This window comes from Oncorhynchus mykiss, chromosome 27 (genome assembly GCF_057628025.1).
Source record: "Oncorhynchus mykiss isolate SJ-2025 chromosome 27, ASM5762802v1, whole genome shotgun sequence".
Classification (NCBI taxonomy): domain Eukaryota; kingdom Metazoa; phylum Chordata; class Actinopteri; order Salmoniformes; family Salmonidae; genus Oncorhynchus; species Oncorhynchus mykiss.
In genome coordinates this window covers 4214984-4239560 of record NC_143048.1, presented here as the reverse complement: position 1 = coordinate 4239560, position 24577 = coordinate 4214984, and the positions used below count along the sequence as shown (strand labels likewise).

General features: G+C 41.7%; 3 protein-coding genes across 4 annotated transcripts; 2 read left to right on the top strand and 1 right to left on the bottom strand.

Moving 5' to 3' along the window:
• Positions 1-1402: 1402 nt before the first annotated feature.
• LOC110507347 (stress-associated endoplasmic reticulum protein 1) lies at positions 1403-5950 on the bottom strand. The gene is made up of 3 exons (XM_021587278.3): positions 5566-5950; positions 5318-5393; positions 1403-2026 (listed from the first exon to the last, which is right to left on the bottom strand). Exons 1-3 carry the CDS (start codon positions 5647-5649, stop codon positions 1986-1988), a joined length of 201 nt encoding a protein of 66 aa, XP_021442953.1. The 5' UTR covers positions 5650-5950; the 3' UTR covers positions 1403-1985.
• On the top strand, positions 5926-13463 carry LOC110507346 (eukaryotic translation initiation factor 2A). Of its 2 annotated transcripts, XM_021587277.3 has the most exons (14): positions 5926-6236; positions 6588-6657; positions 6755-6826; positions 7068-7186; positions 7602-7701; positions 8524-8606; positions 8855-8928; positions 9022-9166; positions 9295-9411; positions 9730-10304; positions 11674-11787; positions 11984-12100; positions 12601-12666; positions 12807-13463. In XM_021587277.3, the coding sequence occupies exons 1-14, from the start codon at positions 6209-6211 to the stop codon at positions 12870-12872; spliced, it is 1746 nt and encodes a 581-aa protein (XP_021442952.2). In that variant the 5' UTR covers positions 5926-6208; the 3' UTR covers positions 12873-13463. The 2 variants fall into 2 exon arrangements, with proteins under 2 accessions (XP_021442952.2, XP_090080343.1); XM_090224217.1 differs by lacking the exons at positions 5926-6236; positions 6588-6657; positions 6755-6826; positions 7068-7186; positions 7602-7701 and adding an exon at positions 7812-7955.
• Positions 13464-21028: 7565 nt separating this feature from the next.
• tsen34 (TSEN34 tRNA splicing endonuclease subunit) lies at positions 21029-23876 on the top strand. Its single transcript, XM_021587275.3, has 4 exons — positions 21029-21599; positions 21860-21998; positions 22089-22373; positions 22571-23876. The coding sequence occupies exons 1-4, from the start codon at positions 21303-21305 to the stop codon at positions 22771-22773; spliced, it is 924 nt and encodes a 307-aa protein (XP_021442950.1). The 5' UTR covers positions 21029-21302; the 3' UTR covers positions 22774-23876.
• The last annotated feature ends 701 nt before the right edge of the window (positions 23877-24577 follow it).

Genomic DNA, 24577 nt, shown 5'->3' with positions numbered 1-24577 from the left:
GGTGTATGGTGTTTCCCCTGAGCATCGGTGAGGCTGGATTCCGGGTTAAGGGGGTTGGGTCTCGACCTTTCCCTCTCCCGAGTCCGTATAGGAGTTGCAGATGTGGGACAAGACTAACTACCAATTGGGGAGAAAAAGGGGTAAAAAAAAAAAGAATAGTTGGTTAAATAATTTCATTACCTTTTAGGACTTGTCAAACATTACTTAAAATGAATCAGGGTTTCATTTTTAAAGCCATTTATACAGGTAATTCTGATATGTCCACTAAAGGCCAAAGTTCTGTTGACCCGAACGTTCCCGAAAATGATTATGGATAGCTGTGAATCTAAGCTTTCCAATGATATATGATTAAAGGGTATAAGTAAGCAATAACTTGAATACGGACATTGTCATAGGGTGCTAATCTCTATGGGAAAAATTAATGGGATGGCGCGATGAAAGAGTAATAATACACAAAAAGCTACCAATGCTGCACTGCTACTACACATTTTCCAATTCTAGGGACTAAAAGCCCAATTTGCACAGGACTAGTATTACTATGGAACGTCGGTTATGTAATTATTACCCCAGTATGTCCGTTGTTGCAGTGGACGATTCGGACGGGATTAGTTTTACCAAACTGCCCCTGTAAAACTTTTTTCCCTCATTCAAAATGGACTGTGACAGAAGCCTGGAGGCCCTTCAAGGAGTGAAGATATTTCACATCTAGGGGTATCCTAATATTGGTCTAATGGCCTTCAGTTGGGTAAAAGTCTAAATAATAATGCATATCAATAAGAACCATGAACTGTAACCTATGCAGACATTTAATTACCTGACGTATTTGGCAATTTATCAATTCATTGGCACAATATTGTCCACTTCACCTTTTAAAAGAAGTCACTAAGAAAGTTGATATGACAAAACAGAGCATTCATCTGTAGGCTGTGTATAGCACTTTGTTTTAGGCATCAATTTCTTCCCATGTTCTTACCCAAACTGGGTGCAGCACATGTTAAACTCTAATATCCCTCAAAACACAGGGATGACGATTCACACAGGATAAGTATTATCAGAGGACCAGTTTGCCAAAAAAAAACAGTAGGTTTTTATGGCTGGGATAATAAACCTTCCTGCCAAGTAAAAACTATTGACATGGCAGATTCAGACAGGACAGATGTTACTGAGCTCCACCAGTAACACTAATCCCATAAGAACATTTTAGAACACATACACCCCCCCCATTGGAATCAAACCCACAACCCTGGTGTTGCAAGTGCCATGCTCTACCAACTGAGCCACACAGGACCAGTTGTTTGTTTATATTCCTCTTTCAATACAACATGACACATTTGAAGTGCATGATCCATACAATGTTATTTGGCATGCAGCCACTCAAGAAAATAACACGTCAAACAATAACAAGGATACACCTTTTTTTATTTGTTTAAGCAGAAATAGTAGATGTCATTGTCTTAGCCACACAGTGCAAATCTTCTGATTCAAAAGACCTTTACTTTCCTTTCGTAACTGAAGAAATGACTGTAAATACAGCAAAGGCGTCACATAATATTCATTATAATATAAAGGGTATAAGACACCAGATACTGGCCGTGTACAACCAAGAAGAAGAGTTTAGTCCTAGAATGAAGTCACTGTGGTCTTGTGTTCTGGAATTTATACCACAGGAGAATATCAGACATTCACTCCATTTGGTTTTGGCACATCAATCAACACATACAGCAGTCATCACTGTACAAATACCCATGTAGTTCCCTGAAACAACAACATCTCCAATCTTTTTTTTTTTCTTAATTTATGTAAGGCAAAGATGACAAGGGTGTGCTTACCCTGCTTGGCTATGCCAAAGAGGGGAAAAAGAGAAATAGTGGAAAAAAGGAATGGACAGATGGTAGTTGATCATCTTCAGTCTTGTGAGGCACCATGAAACCACTTGATGTGTAGAGGAATGCTGGAAACAGGTGATGGCGGTAGGGCTCCTGATATTACATTCCCATTCGAATGCTCTGAATGATCTGGAAGATTGCTGAAAAATATCAGAACACTATTAAGCATTCGATGTGTTTGAGAGAGGAACATTAAATAGGGCCCTCAATCACATTACATAAACTGATAGTTCCACTGTGGTTTATGTACTCTTGATTGACTGATTTATTTATCCCACTTGTGGAAGAAAAAAAACATGCATGATAGTATGACGCAGCAAATTCAAACCCATCTTATCTTTAGATTGTATTTAAATACAGAGGTTATTCCTGCTTCTATCAAATAGCAGGGGGATGGTTAGATTAGATTGATGAAATGGCGTTTTGTTCCCAGACAAGCTAAACACCTTCTTCACCCGCTTTGAGAATAACACAGTGCCACCGACGTGGCCTGCTCCCAGGGACTGTGGGCTCTCGTTCTCCATGGCCGACGTGAGTAAGACATTTAAACGTGTTAACCCTCGCAAGGCTGCCGGCCCAGACGGAATCCCTAGCCGCGTCCTTAGAGCATGTGCAGACCAGCTAGCTGGTGTGTTTAAGGACATATTCAATCGCTCCCTACCCCAGTCTGATGTCCCCACTTGCTTCAAGATGTCCACCCTTGTTCCTGTACCCAAGAAAGCAAAGGTAACTGAGCTAAATGACTATCGCCCCGTAGCACTCACTTCTGTCATCATGAAGTGCTTTGAGAGGCTAGTTAAGGATCATATCACATCTACCTTACCTGACACCCTAGATCCACTTCAATTTGCATACCACCCCAATAGATCCACAGACGATGCAATCCCCATCACACTGCCCCAACCCATCTGCACCTCCTGCAACCGTACGACTCTCTAGAGGTTGGTGCAGTCTGCTCAACGCTTCACTGCCTGCCCTCCAGGACATCTACAGCACCAAAACTGGGACAGAGAGACAGAAAAACAGCTTCTATCTCAAGGCCATCAGACTGTTCAATAGCCATCACTAGCCGACTACCGCCCGTTTACTCAACCCTGCACCTTAGAGGCTGCTGCCCTATATACATAAACATGGAATCACTGGTCACTTTAATAATGGAACACTAGACACTTGAATAATGTTTACATACTGCTTTACTCATTTCATATGTATATACTGTATTCTATTGTATTTTAGTCAATGCCTATTGACATTGCTCGTCCTAATATTTATATATTTTTGAACTCCTTTCTTTTACTTTTAGATTGTTAGATACTACTGCACTGTTGGAGCTAGGAACACAAACATTTCACTACACCCACAATAACATCTGCAAAATATGTGTAAAAAAACATTTTATTTGAATCTGAAAAATGTATATGTGCTCCTATTCAGCAGTAGCCTACTGGCTATGGTATCACTGTACATCACACAAATCAAGTCACATTTTATTGGTCGCCTACACATACGTAGATGTTTTGCGGGTGTAGCGAAATGTTTGATTGTTGGATAGGACCTTGCAAAAGTAACACTACACTTATGCTTATTAGGTACAGACAGGAAGTATAACTATCTAAAACTGTCCACCGCCAGAGGGCCTAAGCTCAAGGTTTGAGAGAGTTAGTGGATACAGTGGTGAACTTCAACCTTTCAGTCAAACAGCACTTATTTGAGAAACTGATGTTTGATATCATATTGCATCTCCTAACCTAGCCAAAGAATGTACTCTTAAGGAGTGTAGGCAAGCATACCGTTACTCCTTAAAGCCAATTTATGTTTGATTTGAAAATGTGCTTGGAGGCTCCTTATGGGGGGTGTGAAGCAATTGTGGAGCATCCAGAGGCCAAACTGAGCTCCGTACCGCATCGCCATGAGTCTTCAAAATGCTGTAACAATGAGGGCGCAGTATAGCTCCACAATGAGATGATTGGTTGACGAAAGGTGGGAGCGGGAGGTCCTGTATAAACACAAACTCACTTCCTTGACAACAGCTCTGCGTTACTCCACAAAGCGCATGAAGTATGAATGCCCTGACGTCTGCAGAGGCCGTATCACCTTAAATGCTGCACGGCCAATGCAGATGTCAGATGGACATGAAAAGATGGACATGGTCAAAGTATCTTATGTTATTTTCAGAGGTAGACTGGCTCTAGCAGCCAAAACAGCCAAATACTCCATCTAAACATTAATCGATTCTCATTTGCAATACAGTTCTAGAAACAAAAAACCTATTACTTTCATATCAAATCAAAACAATTTCTTAAATGCAAAATATACCCTAAATGTACATAATTTTATCTGGATTTATTGCAGTTACAGCCGACGGTATCAGCTGTAGGTCGGAACGCAATTGCCATTGCAAAATGCATTGAGGTAAGTTTTCTGACCCATATCTCGCGCCAGCTCTACGGTGTCTTAATGTAACCATGATTGCGTTCTGACCTCAGTGCAGCTCAGTGTAAACCGGTGTAATGGTAGGTTCAGTATCTTCTGGCAAGGCTGTGTGGGAACACTAACCCAAACCCTATAAAAAGGTGTGTAGTAATTTCACCTTTTGTTTTTTGAAAGTTATTTATCGCTGATATGAAAGATATGTTCCTTATGTTTCCAAAACTGTACCGCAAGCCATGCATGTTCATGTTGAAACCTAGCTTTTGATCATGACTCTCAGTTCCTTTACAAATAAGAGTCTTTGAATGAAGGCCTCTTCTGTATTTTTTTTCTCCAAAAAACAAAACGTTAAATTGATTCACACCTTTTATGCAGTTAGTATTCCCACAAAGCCATATATCCATGTTAAGTGTTTACGAAAGACAGAGGGACCCCCTGTGCTAATTAGTTATCTATAGCATGCTCCGAACACCTGTGTGTAAAAGAAGAAGGCCACCAGAAACGTGTTGTCACTGAAAAATACTGTTGGCTGCAACTATGATAAAGGCGGTTAACAGTGTGCAGTATGTGTGTATTTTGCATTTGTACAATTATTTAGATGTGATATGAAAGTAAATGGCTTTATGTTTCTAGAACTGTATTGCAAATTAGAATCGATTAACGTTTAGATGGAGTATTTGGCTGTTTTGGCTGCTAGAGCAAGTCTACCTCTGAAAATAACATAAGGTCCTTGGTAACGTTAGGCTTCTTAAGAGTACATATTGGGCTAGTTCAGACCAAGGGTGGGCTCTTAACTAAAGTCCCCCGGGAAGAAGATACCTTCATCAATAGGCGCTAAAAATAGCTATAGTGTCTATGAATGGGGAACTCCTTACCTGAATCACATAATATTAGCCGCGTAAAACAATTGGTTTATCATGAGACATAGGCCGAGAGAAATAAACCAATAGTAATGTATACATCATTGGGAAAAAACGTGTACACTGTACATATGTATTTACCTGATCCGCAGACGACAAAGATGAATAACGCCAGAAGCCATGGTCCCACTGCCACCTTGTCTTCACCTGGATTTCTCTGCAGAAATAGATCAGAAACCAACATCAAGATACATCAAAATGTTGAAGTAAACTTTTAGATATTTTGAAACGATTCAAACAAGTAACTAGGCTATTATTTTCAAACAAAATAGAAATGTATCTAGTACAGTCTTCACTGACTATTGATTCTTTGTATCCCAAAAACTTACCGTGGATTTGGCCACATTGCCTCTCAGCGTGATGTTTTTGCTGTGTTTCTCGTTGGCCATGCGTATTCTCTGTTTTGCCACCATTGTTTAAGATAATTGTAGCCTTTTAGCTATTGATTATTTATGAAGTTGTGTCTGTCAAATGTAGACAGTAGGCTAATTTCCAGAGCTCGGTCGCCGTTTAGTGATGAGTGAGGGGAGTCCGTTTTGCATGCCCCGGTACCCGGGCGTAATAGACTTTAGACCATTCCAATTGGTCCTTCATTAAAATCTCGATTCAGCGGGGCACCGGATCATGCAAAACAAACTCCACCATTGGCAGGGTGTCTCGAATTTGTCTACGTACACACAAAGTAGACCACTCCCACACAGGAAGGGCTATTCCGTGGTCGTGTCATTCCACAAATGTTTTTTTTTTTCTTAGAAAGAATACAAAATGGCTAAAAGCATTTCATAATTTTTTTTATAGATCAGTATGTATTTGATCATAAACAACATTCAATTTAGGAGTGAATTTATTTTGGACATAAAATGTGATTAGTCACATATTTCATGATGATGTGGCCAATGTTCCAATGACACGCCCCTTTTTTATTGAGACTTCCGCATTTCCTTTTGCAAATTATTCTCTTTCCGGTACATCATGGCGCCCCCCATACCTATTTTAGCAGGTGGGTTACTTTATTGAAGAGTAAACTCTTTATTTGTTGTTTACGTGTTGTTTTACATGTTAACCTGGGTTGTAGAATATACGCAACGGCCCATCTTAACTGTCACGTGAGTTGGAATGTTGGAATTTCCTTAATTTCAAGTCGACTGTGACCTGCTGTTGTCAGAGTAATAATGTTACAAGCTAGCCAAATGCTTTATAAATATTTTGGCAGATGCTGTAGCATGCAAGTAAAATTCCGTTCCAATCAGATTCACCTCCTGCTGATGATAATATGGCCAATTCTTTAATCTTCCAGAGCTATTACATCAGTGATTTTAGACTAACTGCTGCTGTTATTGTGATCACACAGTCCGGGGATCTGACGGGACAGTGCTGCTCCGTGGACCACCAAACTGCGAGAAGAATGCAGATTTTCAAAGGTCATTCCCCTTCCATCAATTTTAAATTGTTAGCCAAATCAATCACTATGCAACTGTTTCGAATTCCATTTTTATTTACTAAACCTTTCAATTTCAGGGACCCTCGGCAAAGTAGATATGTGGCGTTCAGCAAGGACGGGACATTGTTTGCATGGTGCAATGGAGAGAAGTAATAAAAGCTACATCATGACACTATGTCTGCGTCCAAAATTGCACTCTATTCCCTATATAGTACACCACTTTTGCCCCAAGCCCTATGTATCCGTATGCAGAATTAGTATACAACTCTTGCATGCTGTAGTTTGAATGACATTAGTCCTGTAGACTACCTCTTCAGTCATTGGAATATTTTGCATGCGTTGAGACTGTTCCGATTACAGTAGTTGTCATGCCCATGTTTTGTTTGTCAGGGTCACTGTTGTGAAGGTTGCAGATGGCTCTCAAGTCAGGTCGTTTGACCTTCCAAAGACTGCAATGTTGGAGTTCTCTCCGCTGAACACTGTGCTGGCTACATGGCAGGTGTATAGCAGTAAGTTTCCATAACTACATAGAAATGCAATAAAACATTTATTATAAGATTTGGTTAGATGATGATAAATGGAAAACACTGACCCTTGATATTGTACTCCTTAGCATATTTCAGGAATCTATTTATGGCTAAAGGGCTCTACACACTATGCAAATGGAGTGACGGAGAGTTACTTTCTACCTAGTTCTATGTACCTTTTATTCACAGAGTTTTTGGAACGGACTATACGTTACTCTGTTTGCCTAGTGTATTAGAGCCCTCAAACAGGAACACGAGTAGGGAGTTGAAATGTGTTCAGTTTGAAACTAGATATAATTTGAATGTCATGTCCATTGCAATGTATGGTTTGTGGTTGTTTGTGCTGCACTAGCACTTTACAATTAGTAACGTTTATAGTTTCCCTTTCTCTTGTCAGAGACGCAGGACAACCCACAGGGAGATGCCAACTTGCAGCTGTGGGATTTGAAAACTGGGACCTGCCTCAAGGCTCTCTACCAGAAGAAGGTTCAGGGATGGTGAGTTTGCACAGTGTTGTATTATTGTGTGTTTGTCCATCTGTAAAGAAATGCAGAGGATTAGCCAGCAGCATAACACCCTGCATCCCACTACTGGCTTTCCTCTCAAGCTAAGCAGGGTCGGTCCTGGTCGGTCCCTGGATGGGAAACCAGATTCTGCTGGAAGTGGTGTTGGAGGTCCAGTAGGGGGCACTTTTCCCTCTGGTCTAAGGAGATCCCAATGCCCCGGGGCAGTGATGGGGACATTACCCTGCGTAAGTTGCCGTCTTTCAGATGGGACATTAAAACAGGTGTCCTGACTCTCTGTGGTCACTAAAGATCCCATGGCACTAATCATAAAAGTAGGGATGTTAGCCGGTGTCCTGGCTAAATTCCTATCCTGGCCCCTTTCAATCATCCCCAGCTTCCAATTGGCTCATTCATCCCCTTTCCTTCCCCCTGTGACTCTTCCCCAGGTCATTGCTGTAAAAGAGAATATGTTCTCAGTCAACTTACCTCTAAAAAGAAGGGTAAATAAATACATTAGTATGTGTTGCCCATCAATGATGCACAGACTGAGTTAGAAACAGGGTCTCCTGTGTGCCCACTAAGCTACAGCCTAGGCCCAAGTCTATGACAAGGTTACTAATCATGTGAGTGTGATTTAATTAATGATGGACTTGGGAAGGCTAGATAACGTCTGCCACCACTTTGTCCAACTGTCGATCGTTATAACCCCTCGCTCCATTGAATAGAAACTGAAAATGTTGAGTTTTTAGCTATGTTTGCATCATGCCCTTTATTTTCTGAACAGATCATTTTTTATCTTGTCAATGTGTACAGGTGTCCAAGTTGGTCAGATGACGAGAAGATTGCGGTCAGGAGTGTTAACAATGAACTTCACTTTTTCGAAAACAACGATTTTAGTAAGTGTCTTCAATTGCCCCCTTTCTTGTCCACCATAAATTGTATTTATTTATTGAAAGTTTAATCAACCAGGAATTCCCATTGAGGTCAAGAGATTTCCTTAACAATATAGAACAAGCTATGATGGCAGCTCCATACTGATGTGACACAGAACCAATCATTTATTGAGAGAACTAGGTAGCGATTTTATGCACTTTATATTGTACAAGTACCAATAGTTGTATTAGTTAATCATCTCTTTTCCCAGTCAACATTGCCAATAAGCTTCACTTGCAGAAGGTGTCAGAGTTTATGCTGTCCCCTGGAAGTCAGCCTAGTAAGGTATACCTCTGTTTTATCTGGTTTCCATATATCAGTTTGGTTAGCTGACTGTAGAAGAGGGTACTGACATTTGCCACTGTGTTTCTGCTGAAGGTGGCTGTTTATGTCCCTGGGAGCAAAGGTGCCCCCTCGTTTGTCCGGCTATACCAATATCCCAACTTTGGTGGCCCGACCTGTGCTCTGGCCAACAAGAGTTTCTTTAAGGCCGACAGGGTGACCATGCTATGGAACAAAAAAGGTTGGTCAACGTTTATAATATAATTATGTTAAGTAAATGTTATGGAGAATGTGTGGTTTGCGTTATCCTAATAAAGTTTGTAGTTGTAGAAGATTACTGCCATGACGGCTTTTGTTTTTTCCCATCAGCCACTGCGGTTCTGGTGCAGGCCAGCATAGAGGTGGATAAAACAGGAGCCTCATACTACGGAGAACAAACTTTACACTACTTGGCCACCAATGGGGAGACTGCTGCTGTGCAGCTACGTGAGTCTGCAGATTTCTATATAGTGTGTTTTTACTCCACCATTATTTGTATGTCTGAAGGCATGGTCATTCGGTATGTTTTTAGCTGTTACACTGGACGTGTAGATTTTGCCGGGCGGGAGCACGAGCCATATTATTAAGTATTATCTGGCGTGAGCAGCGCGTTATTTAAAAAAAATAGAACCAGAGTGCAGTTGTACGCTGAGCAGCTCGAACCTCTGACCGAGCCACGCTGCTTACGCCCAGGTTTCATTTAAATGAATTTAGCTGATGCTCTGTTGTTCATAAACGTGTGGTATCTATCTGTGTTGTGAACAGAGAAGAACGGGCCCATCTACGATGTGGCATGGAGCCCAAGCTCCACAGAGTTCTGCGTGGTCTATGGCTTCATGCCCGCCAAGGCTACTGTCTACAACCTCAAGTGTGACCCTGTCTTCGACTTCGGCACGGGCCCCCGCAATGCCGTCTACTACAGCCCCCAGGGCCACATCCTGGTCTTGGCTGGCTTCGGGAACCTACGGGGCCAGATGGAGGTGTGGGATGTCAAGAAGTGGAAGCAGGTGTCCAAGCCCCAGGTGCCCGACTCCACCCACTTCGCCTGGTGCCCAGACGGTGAACATGTCGTCACGTCGACCTGTGCCCCCCGGCTACGTGTCAGTAACGGCTATAAGATCTGGCACTACACTGGCACGGTTCTGTACAAGCAGGACACGCCGACGGGAACAGAGCTCTGGGAGACTGTGTGGCAGCCCTTCCCAGACGGGACGTTCCCTGAGAGGCCGGTGAAGTACCAGGCAGCACCCAGCGAGCTGGGCAGCACAGAGGCCAAGCCGGCCCAGGCCTACCGCCCACCTGCCCTGCGGAATAAACCGGTCACAGCCAGCTCCAAACTGGTGAGTAGAGGAGGTCCAGGGGTCAGGTTTGTGTTGTTTTCAGTAGACATTCAATTGTAAAACAAAAATGTGCATTTAAAGAGAGAGTTCCCCAAATTCAAATTAGCATGTCCAATCATCTTTTAAGTGACTTTATTGAGCTACACAATCAGTTTGAAACACTTTGGGATGATTTGGACATAAAATGCATTGGTGCTAATATTAGTGATACCAGGCATTGGTTTTGTGCCATAAATGCTGACAAGTTAGCATTTGGAGACCGTGGCCAGGTGAACAAAACCAAAGCATGGATTGCTGTCTTACCTTGTCCATAGACTGCTTACAGAGTAAAGAAACCATGATGTCATGTGGGTGAACTATCCTTTTAACCCCCTAAGGTCAATGTCGGCGTGGAAATCTAATTAGCATAATATATATATATTTTTTTTAAAGTTTAGGATAGAAATGTCTTTTGCATTGGATGCGTCTCAATCCACCACATCCGCTATGTTGCACTTCCGAATCTGTGGTGAAAGGTGACAAAGCTAGAGCGGTGTTTGTCAGACCATGAGACATCCTGAGAATCGGTCTTCTCACAAAATCGTCTGAACGTTTTGGCCTACAAACTATTATGACCCCTCTATGGAAAGATGAGACTCTCACGAACACGATGGTACCATTTTGCTCTAAGACCATCACAAGTGTCAGGAGACTCGTCTGAAGTCGGTACAGCCGATCTGCCAACTTCTGTCTGTAGCGTCCAAACCGTTTGGGCTACACACTAATATTACCCCTCTGCAAAGGTGAGATTCTCACCAACATGTACAGTACCAGTCAAAACTGTGGGGACACCTACTCATTTAAGGGTTCTTCTTTATTTTTTACTATTTTCTACATTGTAGAATAATAGTGAAGACATCAAAACTATGAAATAACACATGGAATCATGTAGTAATCAAAAAAGTGTCAAATCTAAATATATTTTGCCAAAAATATGGTGTTAAAAACATGTATGACAACACTTTTTTTTTCTCCTGATCTTAACAGATATAGGAGAGACACTTCAGAGCAAACTTCCTTTCGATATTTTTGGGACTATCTGTTATTCAATGCGTTTGTATGGGCTAGTAGCAGTAAGGACATAAAAAAATAAAATAAATTGAATATGTTTTTTGGGGTCTTAAAATGTAAAATCAAATAACTAAATGATCCCTGTTATGACCATCTTAAAACAATTCCATATAGCTTAGCAGAACCCACACACCCCTCCCCTGGCTTAAACTCGGATGGGTTAAAGGGCCAAATAAAGTTGTATTGAATCCACCCCTGAGGAGAAAAACCTAATAGTGATGAGGGAATATCCATAAATATCCACCCTTTTCTCTGTCAGCATGAAGAGGAGCCTCCACAGAACATGAGGCCTGGCGCCACCGGAGACAAGCAGCTGTCCAAGATGGCTCTGAAGAACCAGAAAAAACGAGAGGCAAAGAAAGCAGCCAAACCGGTACAGATGCTTTGCATGATCTTCTCCTAATGAGTGAGTGAGGTGGAGAATAGCTCTACATCTACTGCTCTTGTCTAAGTTATCAGATGGGGAGAGTGGGAGTTAGCGAGGTAAGCGATCTCAAGTTGTGTGTATTATTTTTGTGACGTTTGAAGCCTTCTAGGGTTTGAACAAGTTATATTTTCTGCTTGTGTAGGAGATAAACCCAGATGCCCTTGAGCCCCAGTCAGACCCATCTCCAGCCAGTAATGCTCAACCTGAAACCTCTTGTGGCGACCCAGAGACTGACAAGAAGATCAAGAGCGTCAAAAAGGTAACAAAACACGGTCACTGTTTATTACTCAGGAGTTACTGTATCAGTTGGTGGCTGAAGTACCTGCAGTAACCTGTTTGTTACTTACAAATTTACTTTACAGTCATTTCCCATATGCAATATACACTACCAGTCAAAAGTTTAAACACCTACTCTTTCAAGAGTTTTTCTACATTGCAGGATAATAGTGAAGACATCAAAATTATGAAATAACACATGGAATCATGTAGTAACCAAACAAGTCGCTATTATTCTACAATGTAGAAAATTGTAAAAAATAAAGAGAAACCGTTGACTGGTTTCCCAAATGTCTGTGGGAAAGCGAGTTTTACTTCTTTCTGTACTTGACCTTTTAATTTTTTCACTCCTATGAAAATGATTTATCACAAGCATACTGTAGACAAATGACTCTTTGAGTATGTTCCACGTCAAGTGTTGCCCTTGGTGTTGAGAATGGCTTAGCTGTACATTAATTCTGTTCATTTCAAACTAACTCCTAGAAACTGAAAGCTATAGACGAGCTGAAAGCGCTGCAAGCAACTGGGAAACCCATTCAAAAGAACCAGGTATTATTCTGACAAACTATTGTCACGCAAACCGTCAATAAATATCCACAGTTTATACATTTGTATATTCAACTTGTAAATATCACAGAATTGTGTTCAAATATGTATTCTCTTTTTCTCCCTTGTCATTTCTCTTTTAGCTTGAAAAGATGGAAAAGGAGGCTCAACTCATGAAAGAGCTTGAGGATCTTCAACTAAAAGTGTAAAAGAAATGACTGAATTTGTTCATGAATAAAACACAAAACATCCTTGCCATATGATCAAGATTCAAGAGCACTCCCAAAGCTATATTTAATGGACACAAATTCAGATCTCATACCATTTTTACTACTCGGGAAGGCTTGTCACATTTTAAAGTCAATTTGAGCCTTGAAAACTTAACATCAAGGCACTATTGCTATGCAATGTATGTACAGGTTATTAAAGCCAGTGATAATACATATTATTTAGAATTTGATGTATATAGTGAGCAGTTAACTGTTTCAACAGCTAGATGTTACGTTGGTTTTTACTTTAAATTGAATTAACTAGTTTCAGTTCATTGAGATTCTGAAAAAAAGGTATGCTGCCAAAACAGGTGTTCTTCTTCATGGTTCCAAGAAAAGGGTGCTAATTTCATAAATTGCCACAAAAAAAAAGTATAATTGAGAATAGTACTGATTGAATTGGGTTATCATTGGACGAGAGCATTGCCAACCACGGTTCTTCCTTGCCATTGGCAACCACACAACACACCAGTGATATTGTAACCACCCGAAAGGTAAACCGAGAAAAATAAACATTTGTTATGTAGAAAACGTTTTTGTGGTCTCAAGGGTCGGTGGAGAAGCAATATAGAATCCATTGTTCTATATTGGGTTAGGCGTTTAGCAACAGCTGTACTGGACTGTACACGACATGGATGATAGTTCTGACGGTATGGGTGGGGATGATGAATGTCATGGACCTGGATGGTCTGGTGAAAAAGAATGACCCTTCTATAAGCGCTGCTGACAGCAGTGGCACTTCTAGTGTTGCGAGGGTGAAGCTAGTGGAAAACTAAAGTAATGTGTCGAAGTGGAAAGTTGTAATCGTGTTTGATGAGACCATGGGGCCTCATCTACTGTGCAACCTATTCGATTAACCAAGGGCGTAAGAAAGATAGGTGAAGTCGCAATAGCCTGATTCATTGGTAATGGTAGACTGTTAATATTCTGTGCTGACCATGTTCAACAGGACGATTCTGAAAATGAATACTCAATGGGAAGAAAAAAACGAGTTATGTCCCTGGAGCTTCGGCTAAGCTGAGGGGGGGTCATTTCTGGGGTTCCACTATCTATGTCCATAGATGATATAAAATAAAATGTAGTGCGGAGGGAGCATAGTGGTTGAAGCCAAAAGGCTATTCAGTAAGAAAGGGGCAGAGAAGTGAAAGCCTGACAGCAGTATTCATGTTTGAGAAGGTTTTGCCTAAGGATGTTCAGATGGGCTTCCTGGCTTTCGCTGTTAGAGAGTTTGTCCCACCTCCATTAAGGTGTTGGGATGTGTAGTGTCTCTGTGCAAAGAAAATAAAATATGTGCCAAGTGGGAGGGGAACGGGATTATGGTGAATGTGGAAACAATATCAAGGTTAACTGTTGTAATAGTGGGGGCAACACAGTGCAGCATTTGGTGGATGCCAGGTGCAGAAAGAGGCTAGAGGCCCATATATACAGTGCCTTGCGAAAGTATTCGGCCCCCTTGAACTTTGCGACCTTTTGCCACATTTCAGGCTTCAAACATAAAGATATAAAACTGTATTTTTTTGTGAAGAATCAACAACAAGTGGGACACAATCATGAAGTGGAACAACATTTATTGGATATTTCAAACTTTTTTAACAAATCAAAAACTGAAAAATTGGGCGTGCAAAATTATTCAGCCCCTTCACTTTCAGTGCAGCAAACTCTCTCCAGAAGTTCAGTGAGGATCTCTGAATGATCCAATGTTGACCTAAATGACTAATGATGATAAATACAATCCACCTGTGTGTAATCAAGTCTCCGTATAAATGCACCTGCACTGTGATAGTCTCAGAGGTCCGTTAAAAGCGCAGAGAGCATCACGAAGAACAAGGAACACACCAGGCAGGTCTGAGATACTGTTGTGAAGAAGTTTAAAGCCGGATTTGGATACAAAAAGATTTCTCAAGCTTTAAACATCCCAAGGAGCACTGTGCAAGCGATAATATTGAAATGGATGGAGTATCAGACCACTGCAAATCTACCAAGACCTGGCCATCCCTCTAAACTTTCAGCTCATACAAGGAGAAGACTGATCAGAGATGCAGCCAAGAGGCCCATGATCACTCTGGATGAACTGCAGAGATCTACAGCTGAGGTGGGAGACTCTGTCCATAGGACAACAATCAGTCGTATATTGCACAAATCTGGCCTTTATGGAAGAGTGGCAAGAAGAAAGCCATTTCTTAAAGATATCCATAAAAAGTGTCGTTTAAAGTTTGCCACAAGCCACCTGGGAGACACACCAAACATGTGGAAGAAGGTGCTCTGGTCAGATGAAACCAAAATTGAACTTTTTGGCAACAATGCAAAACGTTATGTTTGGCGTAAAAGCAACACAGCTGAACACACCATCCCCACTGTCAAACATGGTGGTGGCAGCATCATGGTTTGGGCCTGCTTTTCTTCAGCAGGGACAGGGAAGATGGTTAAAATTGATGGGAAGATGGATGGAGCCAAATACAGGACTATTCTGGAAGAAAACCTGATGGAGTCTGCAAAAGACCTGAGACGGGGACGGAGATTTGTCTTCCAACAAGACAATGATCCAAAACATAAAGCAAAATCTACAATGGAATGGTTCAAAAAGAAACATATCCAGGTGTTAGAATGGCCAAGTCAAAGTCCAGACCTGAATCCAATCGAGAATCTGTGGAAAGAACTGAAAACTGCTGTTCACAAATGCTCTCCATCCAACCTCACTGAGCTCGAGCTGTTTTGCAAGGAGGAATGGGAAAAAATGTCAGTCTCTCGATGTGCAAAACTGATAGACATACCCCAAGCGACTTACAGCTGTAATCGCAGCAAAAGGTGGCGCTACAAAGTATTAACTTAAGGGGGCTGAATAATTTTGCACGCCCAATTTTTCAGTTTTTGATTTGTTAAAAAAGTTTGAAATATCCAATAAATGTCGGTCCACTTCATGATTGTGTCCCACTTGTTGTTGATTCTTCACAAAAAAATACAGTTTTATATCTTTATGTTTGATGCCTGAAATGTGGCAAAAGGTCGCAAAGTTCAAGGGGGGCAAATACTTTCGCAAGGCACTGTATATATATATATAAAATAACTAATGTTTCTTATGCAGAGGCTGCAAGGCAGATTGGTGGAACTTTTAGACAGAATGATGGAGTTAATGGGGTCAGTACTGGAATAAGTGGAACGACGGTAGGAAATGTTGCTTATATTGGTCCAGACACAGATACCAGACCTGTTTAGAAATCTTGCTCTCACAAATGTGTTGTGTCAAAGGACACCTTGTTAGTTAATCAGATTGACTTCATAGCTTTAATTTGAAAGGTTACCAACCTGACTGGGTTTGTGGAAAGAACAACTGCCAAGTTAAAGATCATTGTGGAAGCAGCAACAAAGTATTTAGGAGTAACAGTTACTGTCACCATGGTTGTTGATAGGTTGACTCCTAATAATACTAATGATGGAATGTTACTGTCCCCATGGTTATTGATAGGTTGAGTCCTAATAATACTAATGATGGAATGTTACTGTCACCATGGTTGTTAATATGTTGACTCCTAATAATACTAATGATGGAATGTTACTGTCACCATGATTGTTGATATGTTGACTCCTAATAATACTAATGATGGAATGTTACTGTCACCATGGTTGTTGATATGATGACTCCTGATAATACTAATGGTGGAATGTTACTGTCACCATGGTTGTTGATATGTTGACTCCTAATAATACTAATGATGGAATGTTACTGTCACCATGGTTGTTGATATGTTGACTCCGAATTATACTAATGATGGAATGTTACTGTCACCATGGTTGTTGATAGGTTGACTCCTAATAATACTAATGATGGAATGTTACTGTCACCATGGTTGTTGATATGTTGACTCCTAATAATACTAATGATGGAATGTTACTGTCACCATGGTTGTTGATATGTTGACTCCTGATAATTCTAATAATGGAATGTTACTGTCACCATGGTTGTTGATATGTTGACTCCTGATAATTCTAATGATGGAATGTTACTGTCACCATGGTTGTTGATAGGTTGACTCATAATAATACTAATGATGGAATGTTACTGTCACCATGGTTGTTGATATGTTGACCCCTAATAATAGTAATGATGGAATATTACTGTCACCATGGTTGTTGATATGATGACTCCTAATATTACTAATGATGGAATGTTACTATCACCGTGGTTGTTGATATGTTGACTCTTAATGATGGAATGTTACTGTCACCATGGTTGTTAATATGTTGACTCCTAATATTACTAATGATGGAATGTTACTATCACCGTGGTTGTTGATATGTTGACTCCTAATGATGGAATGTTACTGTCACCATGGTTGTTGATATGATGACTCCTAATATTAATAATGATGGAATGTTACTGTCACCATGGTTGTTGATAGGTTGACTCCTAATAATACTAATGATGGAATATTACTGTCACCATGGTTGTTGATATGTTGACTCCTAATAATACTAATGATGGAATGTTACTGTCACCATGGTTGTTGATAGGTTGACTCCTAATAATACTAATGCTGTATATAGCCTCTACTGTTATTTGTTTGTTGTTCTTTAATTATTTGATATTTTTCTATTTCTTTACATTTGAACTTTTTTCTTAAAATCTGCATTGTTGGCTAAATGCTTGTAAGTAAGCGTTTCACTGTTGTATTCGGCGCATGTGACAAAATTAGATTTCATATTACCTTTTGTAAAGCCTGGTAGCCTGGACCCTTCATGTGCTGATTAGTTATAGACCAATAGCACTGACCTCTAACTTGTGAAAAGATGATAGTCAACAGATCGTCATATTTCCTGGAACATAAAGGTTTATTGAGTCAATGTCGAAGTGGATTCTATGAAGGTACATCTACTTTGGATGCATAAGTAAAGGTAAGCAATGAAGTTGAAAAAACCCTGGCCATGAAAGATGTAATGGCTGTTTTTTTTATATATTGAAAAGGCATACAACTCTGTGGAGAGAAGGCCTTCTGATTAAGATGGAAATACTTGGTATTGAGGGGAGATTATATAACTGGGTTTTGGCCTTCTTATTTAATCACTCTTTTTGAATTCAAATAGGATCCATTTTATCGGATGCCTATGGAGTTGACAATGGCATTCGTCAAGGCAGTGCTATCAGTCCGATTGTGTTCAACATTATGATTAGCAATGTGTTTTCGAATGTAGGTAGGGGTATTGGGACTTCCCTATATGCTGATGATGGAGCTATTTGGAAGAGGCGAAGGAATGTCTCTCGTGAAGTCTATTCAACAAGCTATGGTGGATGTTGAAAGATGGTCGATTGACTAGGGTTTTAAATTGTCAGTGGCAAAGTCTTTCGAAAGTAGGAAGTTGCTGATAATATACAGTTGTTTCCGTATGGACAGCTTATTTCTGAGTACAAATATTTGTGTCTATGGTTCAATGAGGGATATACATGGAAAGATCATGTCATAAATGTTGAAACAAAGTGTAAAGAAAGTGGTGAATCTTATGCGCTCGGTCTCAGGTTATGAATGGGGTGCTGACAGACAATCGTTGATGGATATTTATAGAGCTCTGATCAGGACGACATGGAACAGAGGTGAAGACTAGGCTTCAGAGGCTGGACAGAATCCAGTATACAGCTTTAAGGATATGTATTGGTGTATTTAAATCAACATCTGTATGATGCATTACTAATGGAGGCAGGTGAGATGCCTTTGGATATACAACGTAAAATATGGTCATTATTAGGTTAGGCTGAAAGGCTGTGAGGTTGGTCATCTCACTGCTACTGTTCTAGATGACTGTTGGGAATATACTTGTAGACAAGGTAGTGATTTTGGTTGGACAGTTGGAAAGCTTGCTGATGAGAGTGGTTTGAGGGAGTTGGAGGTTGGCCCTTCTGTGGTGATAGGGGATGTTCCTCCATGGTCACTCCCAGATCCTATTGTTGATCTAACCTTGGCAGAGAAGAGGAAAGATTGGTCAGAAGTCAGTGATATATGGAAACTGGTTGATAATTACAATGGTAGAAGTTTTTATGCATTTTTCCACTTTTCACAGATTGATTCAAGGACCCAGATAGATGGCGCACAGGAGCAGGTGTTGACGTTCCTGAATTTGATGAATTTGATGTCAGTATACTCAGTTGAACTGTTGGTGATGATAGTTGCCCTCTAGTGGGTGGAGGACGTACAACCTGTTAGAATTATAGGATGCCAGTCCATAGCATCAATGCCTTCCTCTTGCAGGAACTGCTGACACACTCCAGCCACATGAGGTCTAGCATTGTCTTGCATTAGGAGGAACCCAGGGCCAACCACACCAGCATATGGTCTCACAAGGGATCTGAGGATCTCATCTCGGTAACTAATGGCAGTCAGGCTACCTCTGGCGAGCACATGGAGGGCTGTGCGGCCCCCCAAAGAAATGCCACCCCACCCCATGACTGACCCACCGCCAAACCGGTCATGCTGGAGGATGTTGCAGGCAGCAGAACGTTCTCCACGGCGTCTCCAGACTCTGTCACGTCTGTCACGTGCTCAGTGTGAACCTGCTTTCATCTGTGAAGAGCACAGGGCACCAGTGGCGAATTTGCCGATCTTGGTGTTCTCTGGCAAATGCCAAACGTCCTGCACGGTGTTGGGCTGTAAGCACAACCCCCACATGTGGACGCCAGGCCCTCATACCACCCTCATGGAGTCTGTTTCTGACCGTTTGAGCAGACACATGCACATTTGTAGCCTGCTGCAGGTCATTTTGCAGGGCTCTGGTAGTGCTCCTCCTTGCACAAAGGCGGAGGTAGCGGTCCTGCTGCTGGGTTGTTGCCCTCTTTCGGCCTCCTCCACGTGGGTTGTAGACTCTGTCTCATGCTACCACTAGAGTGAAAGCACCGCCAGCATTCAAAAGTGACCAAAACATCAGCCAGGAAGCATAGGAACTGAGAAGTGGTCTGTGGTCACCCCCTGCAGAACCACTCCTTTATTGGGGGTGTCTTGCTAATTGCCTATAATTTCCACCTGTTCCATTTGCACAACAGCATGTGAAATGTATTGTCAATCAGTGTTGCTTCCTAAGTGGACAGTTTGATTTCACAGAAGTGTGATTGACTTGGAGTTACATTGTGTTGTTTAAGTGTTCCCTTTATTTTTTTGAGCAGTGTATATCAGGAGAAGTGCAGTATTATAAGGAGACGTGTATTTGGAATACGGAGGATGAATGGAGGGAAAAAGAGAGGCAGAGGAGGTCTAAGAGAGGGAGAGAAGAAGATGGTTGGTTAAAAATGGCAGAAGAATGGTAGAAAGTGTAAGCAGAGGGAGCAGAAGACAGGAGGAGAAATGGAAGTGAATGAGGGCGAGGTATCGGATGGGGTAGGTGTGGTGAAGTTCTTGGAGCCCGAGGCTTGCACCGAGGGTCAGGATAGAGATGAGTCTGTGACAGTAGGAGTGAGGTATTGGGAAAAAGTGGGACCCTTGCCTTTTGACTGATCCATTTGTGGTTTCAGGGTGGGTAAAAACAGAGTTGAGTATTGTAACCAGAAGAGGTCTTGTGATAGTTTGTGTTTCTGCTGATCAGAGGGAGAAGGTGCTCGGCGTTAAACAATTGTGGGCAAGAAATTAGAATTGTTTCGCTCTCAATGGGCGCCATTGAAAGGAGTGATTTACATGGGTAGCAGTAAATGTTAAAGTTGACCAACTGAAAGGGATGATTCCTGATGTTGTGATGCTCGTTGTTTATTGTGCGACGCAGACAGGGTGGCGAGAGTGGTGAAACAGAAGAGACATTGTCTGTTATTTTGAGTGAAGAAAGTAGAGGAAGATGGGTCAAGGTGGAGGGATCCTGAGAGGAGTGGTGTGACTAGTAGGTCTGTACATCAGAAGAGTTACAGGGTGGGATAAGTGGTGATGTCCTATCCTATCAGGTTGTTGGCATGAGGTAGGTCTAAATAGATGTAAATAGTGGAGTATTTATTTGGTGAATAAAAAAAATGTGAGTGTAGTGTTAGATGGTAGGGTATTTATTTATTTTACAAGCAAAGTTAAGAGAGTTGTACTCCAGTCTAGTAGGTGGCGGTAATGCAACATATTGTATGCCAACCGCCGTTAAACCTCATCGAATAAGAAGTTGTTCCCACACAAGGAAGTACCAGAGCTCACCCGCACTGGAACTGCACGTAAGGTACGCTCAATATTTAAGAGATTTTCGTGTCGTTTCTCTCGATATTACTGTTGCAAATAGCTTCTTAAACCCAAGGAATCATTCAATTATTGTGCTTTTCAGCCAATACGCATCATGATAACTCATGTGGACACCACATTAAGTGCGTGAACATTTAATTCAAAATCGACCTCAAAAGGATCATACGTTTGGGTATGCTACAGTCAGATGGATTCGCCGGAGCAAAAGATAACGAAAACTGTGTCCAGAGTGGACGCGAGTAAAGAAAGCATGGCGAACAGCCGCCAGGTCATCGGAATAAACTTCTGTGGGCCCACGCCTCTAATGTGGCGTGCGGACGATTTGAAATCGGTCCGTGAACTGGGAATCATAGGGACCCTGGTGGGGTCTCTGGCCCGACAACCTAGGCAGAACACCCGGCTGGGAAGACCCCTCGAGCTGCTGCCGGAGGAGGGGCGACTGATGGCGGACATGGGGAGAGCTGCAGTTATTCCTGACTCTACAGTAAATACTTTGTATCACTTGTTCAGTACTTTCAAGTGTAGTGGTGATGCTATAATAACTATTTGGCTGCAAATACTTTGGCATTACGATTTGTACTGTATAAATAAAGCAATTGGTGGTTGTGATTGTAAAAGACCGATTTAGCCACTTAGTGAGCATAGTATAAAATAAATGTATGGCACAGGGGGTACTGTCTTGCCATATAACTGGGTTGTGGGTTCAAGCCCTAGACACTCAGTTTGGTCAATTGATCCTTACAGAATGAGGATCCCGAGGTGAATCCAGAGCAAGTGGAGCAGTATCATGCAGGACTGGAGAACAGCTTTCAGGAACAGGGGGCTTTGGCCTTGGAGGACAGGAAAACAACATTAATGAGAGTTATAACTGAGAAGCATAACGGTGAGGAGACATCACCACTCACATACAGGCATTTGTGCGAGACAAGTGAATCAAGTGCCCTGGCTCTGACAGCACTATGTTTTCTCTTAGAGAATTCTGGAAGCCAGGAGGATTCGGACGGTGCGGTGAGAGACCGTCTCGAAGCTCTGGCCCACGGCTTCTCATTCCCTCGCACGGCCATGGCAGTACAACTGTGCACAGCCCGAGCAGGACTCTCTCACTGTCCCGAGGTGCGCCGTTTCCTGGCCGCAGACTGGCCCATACCACGGGACGAGAGGTCCGAGACCCGGTTCCGAGTGTTCAGGGACCTGAGACGCCAGGGCTTTTACCTCACCTCGGCCGGGAAGTTTGGGGGAGACTACCTGGTGTACCCAGGTGAGCTCCGTACTTCAATCACATTGATTTATGGTTACATTTGATTGAGCTCAGCTGAGTGCATGATTCCAGTAGTTTCAAAGTGTCTTTTTTTTGTCCGATCTTACCGACTTGGGTAGCCTATCATTCTCTACAAAAGAGAACCTACGGTCATGTCAGTCTTTCTGTTCCTCTCTTCTGTATCCCCTTTCTCTCAGGTGACCCCCTCCGTTTCCACGCTTATTTCATTGTCGTGTGCATCTCCATGGACGAATCGATGCCCCTGTGTGACGTTCTGGCCATTGCCAGGCTAGGGTCCAATGTGAAGAAGACTGTCCTCCTGTGTTCGTCAGGGGGAAGCCAGGAAGATGACGGGGAGGAGGTGGTGTACACATCACTACAGTGGAGTGGAATGGTGTAGGATCACCGTTGGAGACTATGTGGAAGCACGATGGCAACATCTCTCATCTAGCCAGAGGCTACACATCACTACAGTGTAGTGGAATGTTGTAGGCAGCACCACAGTGGGACACTATATATGGCGATATCTTTCACCTAGCCGGAAGTTGTCATAATGCTTATATCTTTCAAATTCATTCAACACAACAGGAGTGCCAAGGGTGTAGAGTTTAGGGTTAATTTGTAATTTCAGCCACTGAACAGGAGGTGGAACGGTTATAGACCGCAGGGGTGTATTCGCTAGGAAGCAAACGGGGTGGAATTTATCTGAATTTGTCCAATAAGAAACTTGTTTTCGTTGCAAAACATTTAGCTAGTGTCTACTAATGAATGCACCCCTGGTGCGTTGCTCTCCAGTCCAATGGGGAGGCTACTATTATTGTACCACAATTAGCAGCAGTACAGTAGGAGTTTGTGAATAAGAGTGTATGATTTTGGTAAGGTAGCTTGGTTTTTTATCAAAGATGAAACGTCGATAATACTGCCAACGGTCATGGCTTGGCTTGAGTGGGGTGGGCGTTTCCTTGGAAAAATATTTACTTTGAAGTGTGTGTGTGTATTGTGACAATTGTTGAAAATATAATTGAAGACACTTCACTTTTGTGTAAACATTGAGTGCCGATGTGTGTTCAGAAAGACCTGACATCAGAGAGTTACCACCACAGAAGAAAAGGAAAGCACTTGCATTAGGAAATGCAATTGAAAACATTTTGCGGTGGAAAACAAAAATGAGTGTTTCTTCATGAACACTCCAGGTAGTCCCTCCCAGTTTCAGTTCGGTTTACTTTTTGGTGCTTAATGAACATGACCTTGGACTGCCCCACATAAAACTGTCTGCTTCTTGGAGAATGGTGAACGGTGTGACAAAGCATGTATATTTACTGTACATAACACCAAATAGATATGACCAAACATCCACATTAGAACAATAGGACGTAATGTGATCAGAGAATGGGGACCGGTTGTCCCAATTCAACCAGAAATGCTCTCCACGTTTGTATTCAAAATTGATTAAATAGATTTTTCTCACCCATCTATAAACACCCCATAATGACAAAGTGAAAATATGTTTTGGACATTTATTGAAAATGAAATATAGAAATATCTAATTTACACAAGTATTCACACCTGTCAGTCAATACATGTTAGAATAACCTTTGGCAGCGATTACAGCTGTGAGTATTTCTGGGTAAGTCTTTGCACAGCTGGATTGTACAAAATTCTTTGAGCTCTGTGAAGTTGGTTGTTGATCATTGTTAGACAGCCACTTTCAAGTCTTGCCATACATTTTCAAGCTGATTTAAGTCAAAACTGTAACTAGGCCACTCAGGAACATTCCATGTCGCCTTGGTAAACAACTCCAGTGTTTTTGGCCTTGTTTTAGGTAATTGTCCTGCTGAAAGGTGAATTTGTCTCCTAGTGTCTGATGGAAGGTAGTCTGAATAAGGTTTTCCTCTAGGATTTAGCCTGTGCTTTAGCTCTATTCCATTTTATTTTATCCTAAAAAACTCCCTAGTCCTTGTCGATGACAAGCATACCCATAACATGATGCAGCTACCACCATGCTTGAAAATATGTGGTACTCAATGATATGTTGGATTTGCCCCAAACATATGATAATTTACATAATTTGTTAGTATTATGGAGTAACTACAACGTTGTTTATCCATCCTCAGTTTTCTGCTATCAGCCATTATTAACGCCAACCTTTTCTGAAGAAAAGTAATTTCAACAATTTTACTGAGTTACAATTCATACAAGGACAT

Coding starts and splice junctions, on each gene's coding strand:
- LOC110507347 (XM_021587278.3), bottom strand. CDS start 5,649: ATGGTGGCAAAACAGAGAATACGCATGGCCAACGAGAAACACAGCAAA. Junction 5,394..5,565: donor GCAATGTGGCCAAATCCACG/GTAAGTTTTTGG, acceptor CTATTTCTGCAG/AGAAATCCAGGTGAAGACAA. Junction 2,027..5,317: donor CTTTGTCGTCTGCGGATCAG/GTAAATACATAT, acceptor GATATTTTTCAG/CAATCTTCCAGATCATTCAG.
- tsen34 (XM_021587275.3), top strand. CDS start 21,303: ATGGATTCGCCGGAGCAAAAGATAACGAAAACTGTGTCCAGAGTGGAC. Junction 21,600..21,859: donor CAGTTATTCCTGACTCTACA/GTAAATACTTTG, acceptor TGATCCTTACAG/AATGAGGATCCCGAGGTGAA. Junction 21,999..22,088: donor TATAACTGAGAAGCATAACG/GTGAGGAGACAT, acceptor GTTTTCTCTTAG/AGAATTCTGGAAGCCAGGAG.
- LOC110507346 (XM_021587277.3), top strand. CDS start 6,209: ATGGCGCCCCCCATACCTATTTTAGCAG. Junction 8,929..9,021: donor CTGGAAGTCAGCCTAGTAAG/GTATACCTCTGT, acceptor TTTCTGCTGAAG/GTGGCTGTTTATGTCCCTGG. Junction 10,305..11,673: donor TCACAGCCAGCTCCAAACTG/GTGAGTAGAGGA, acceptor TTTCTCTGTCAG/CATGAAGAGGAGCCTCCACA.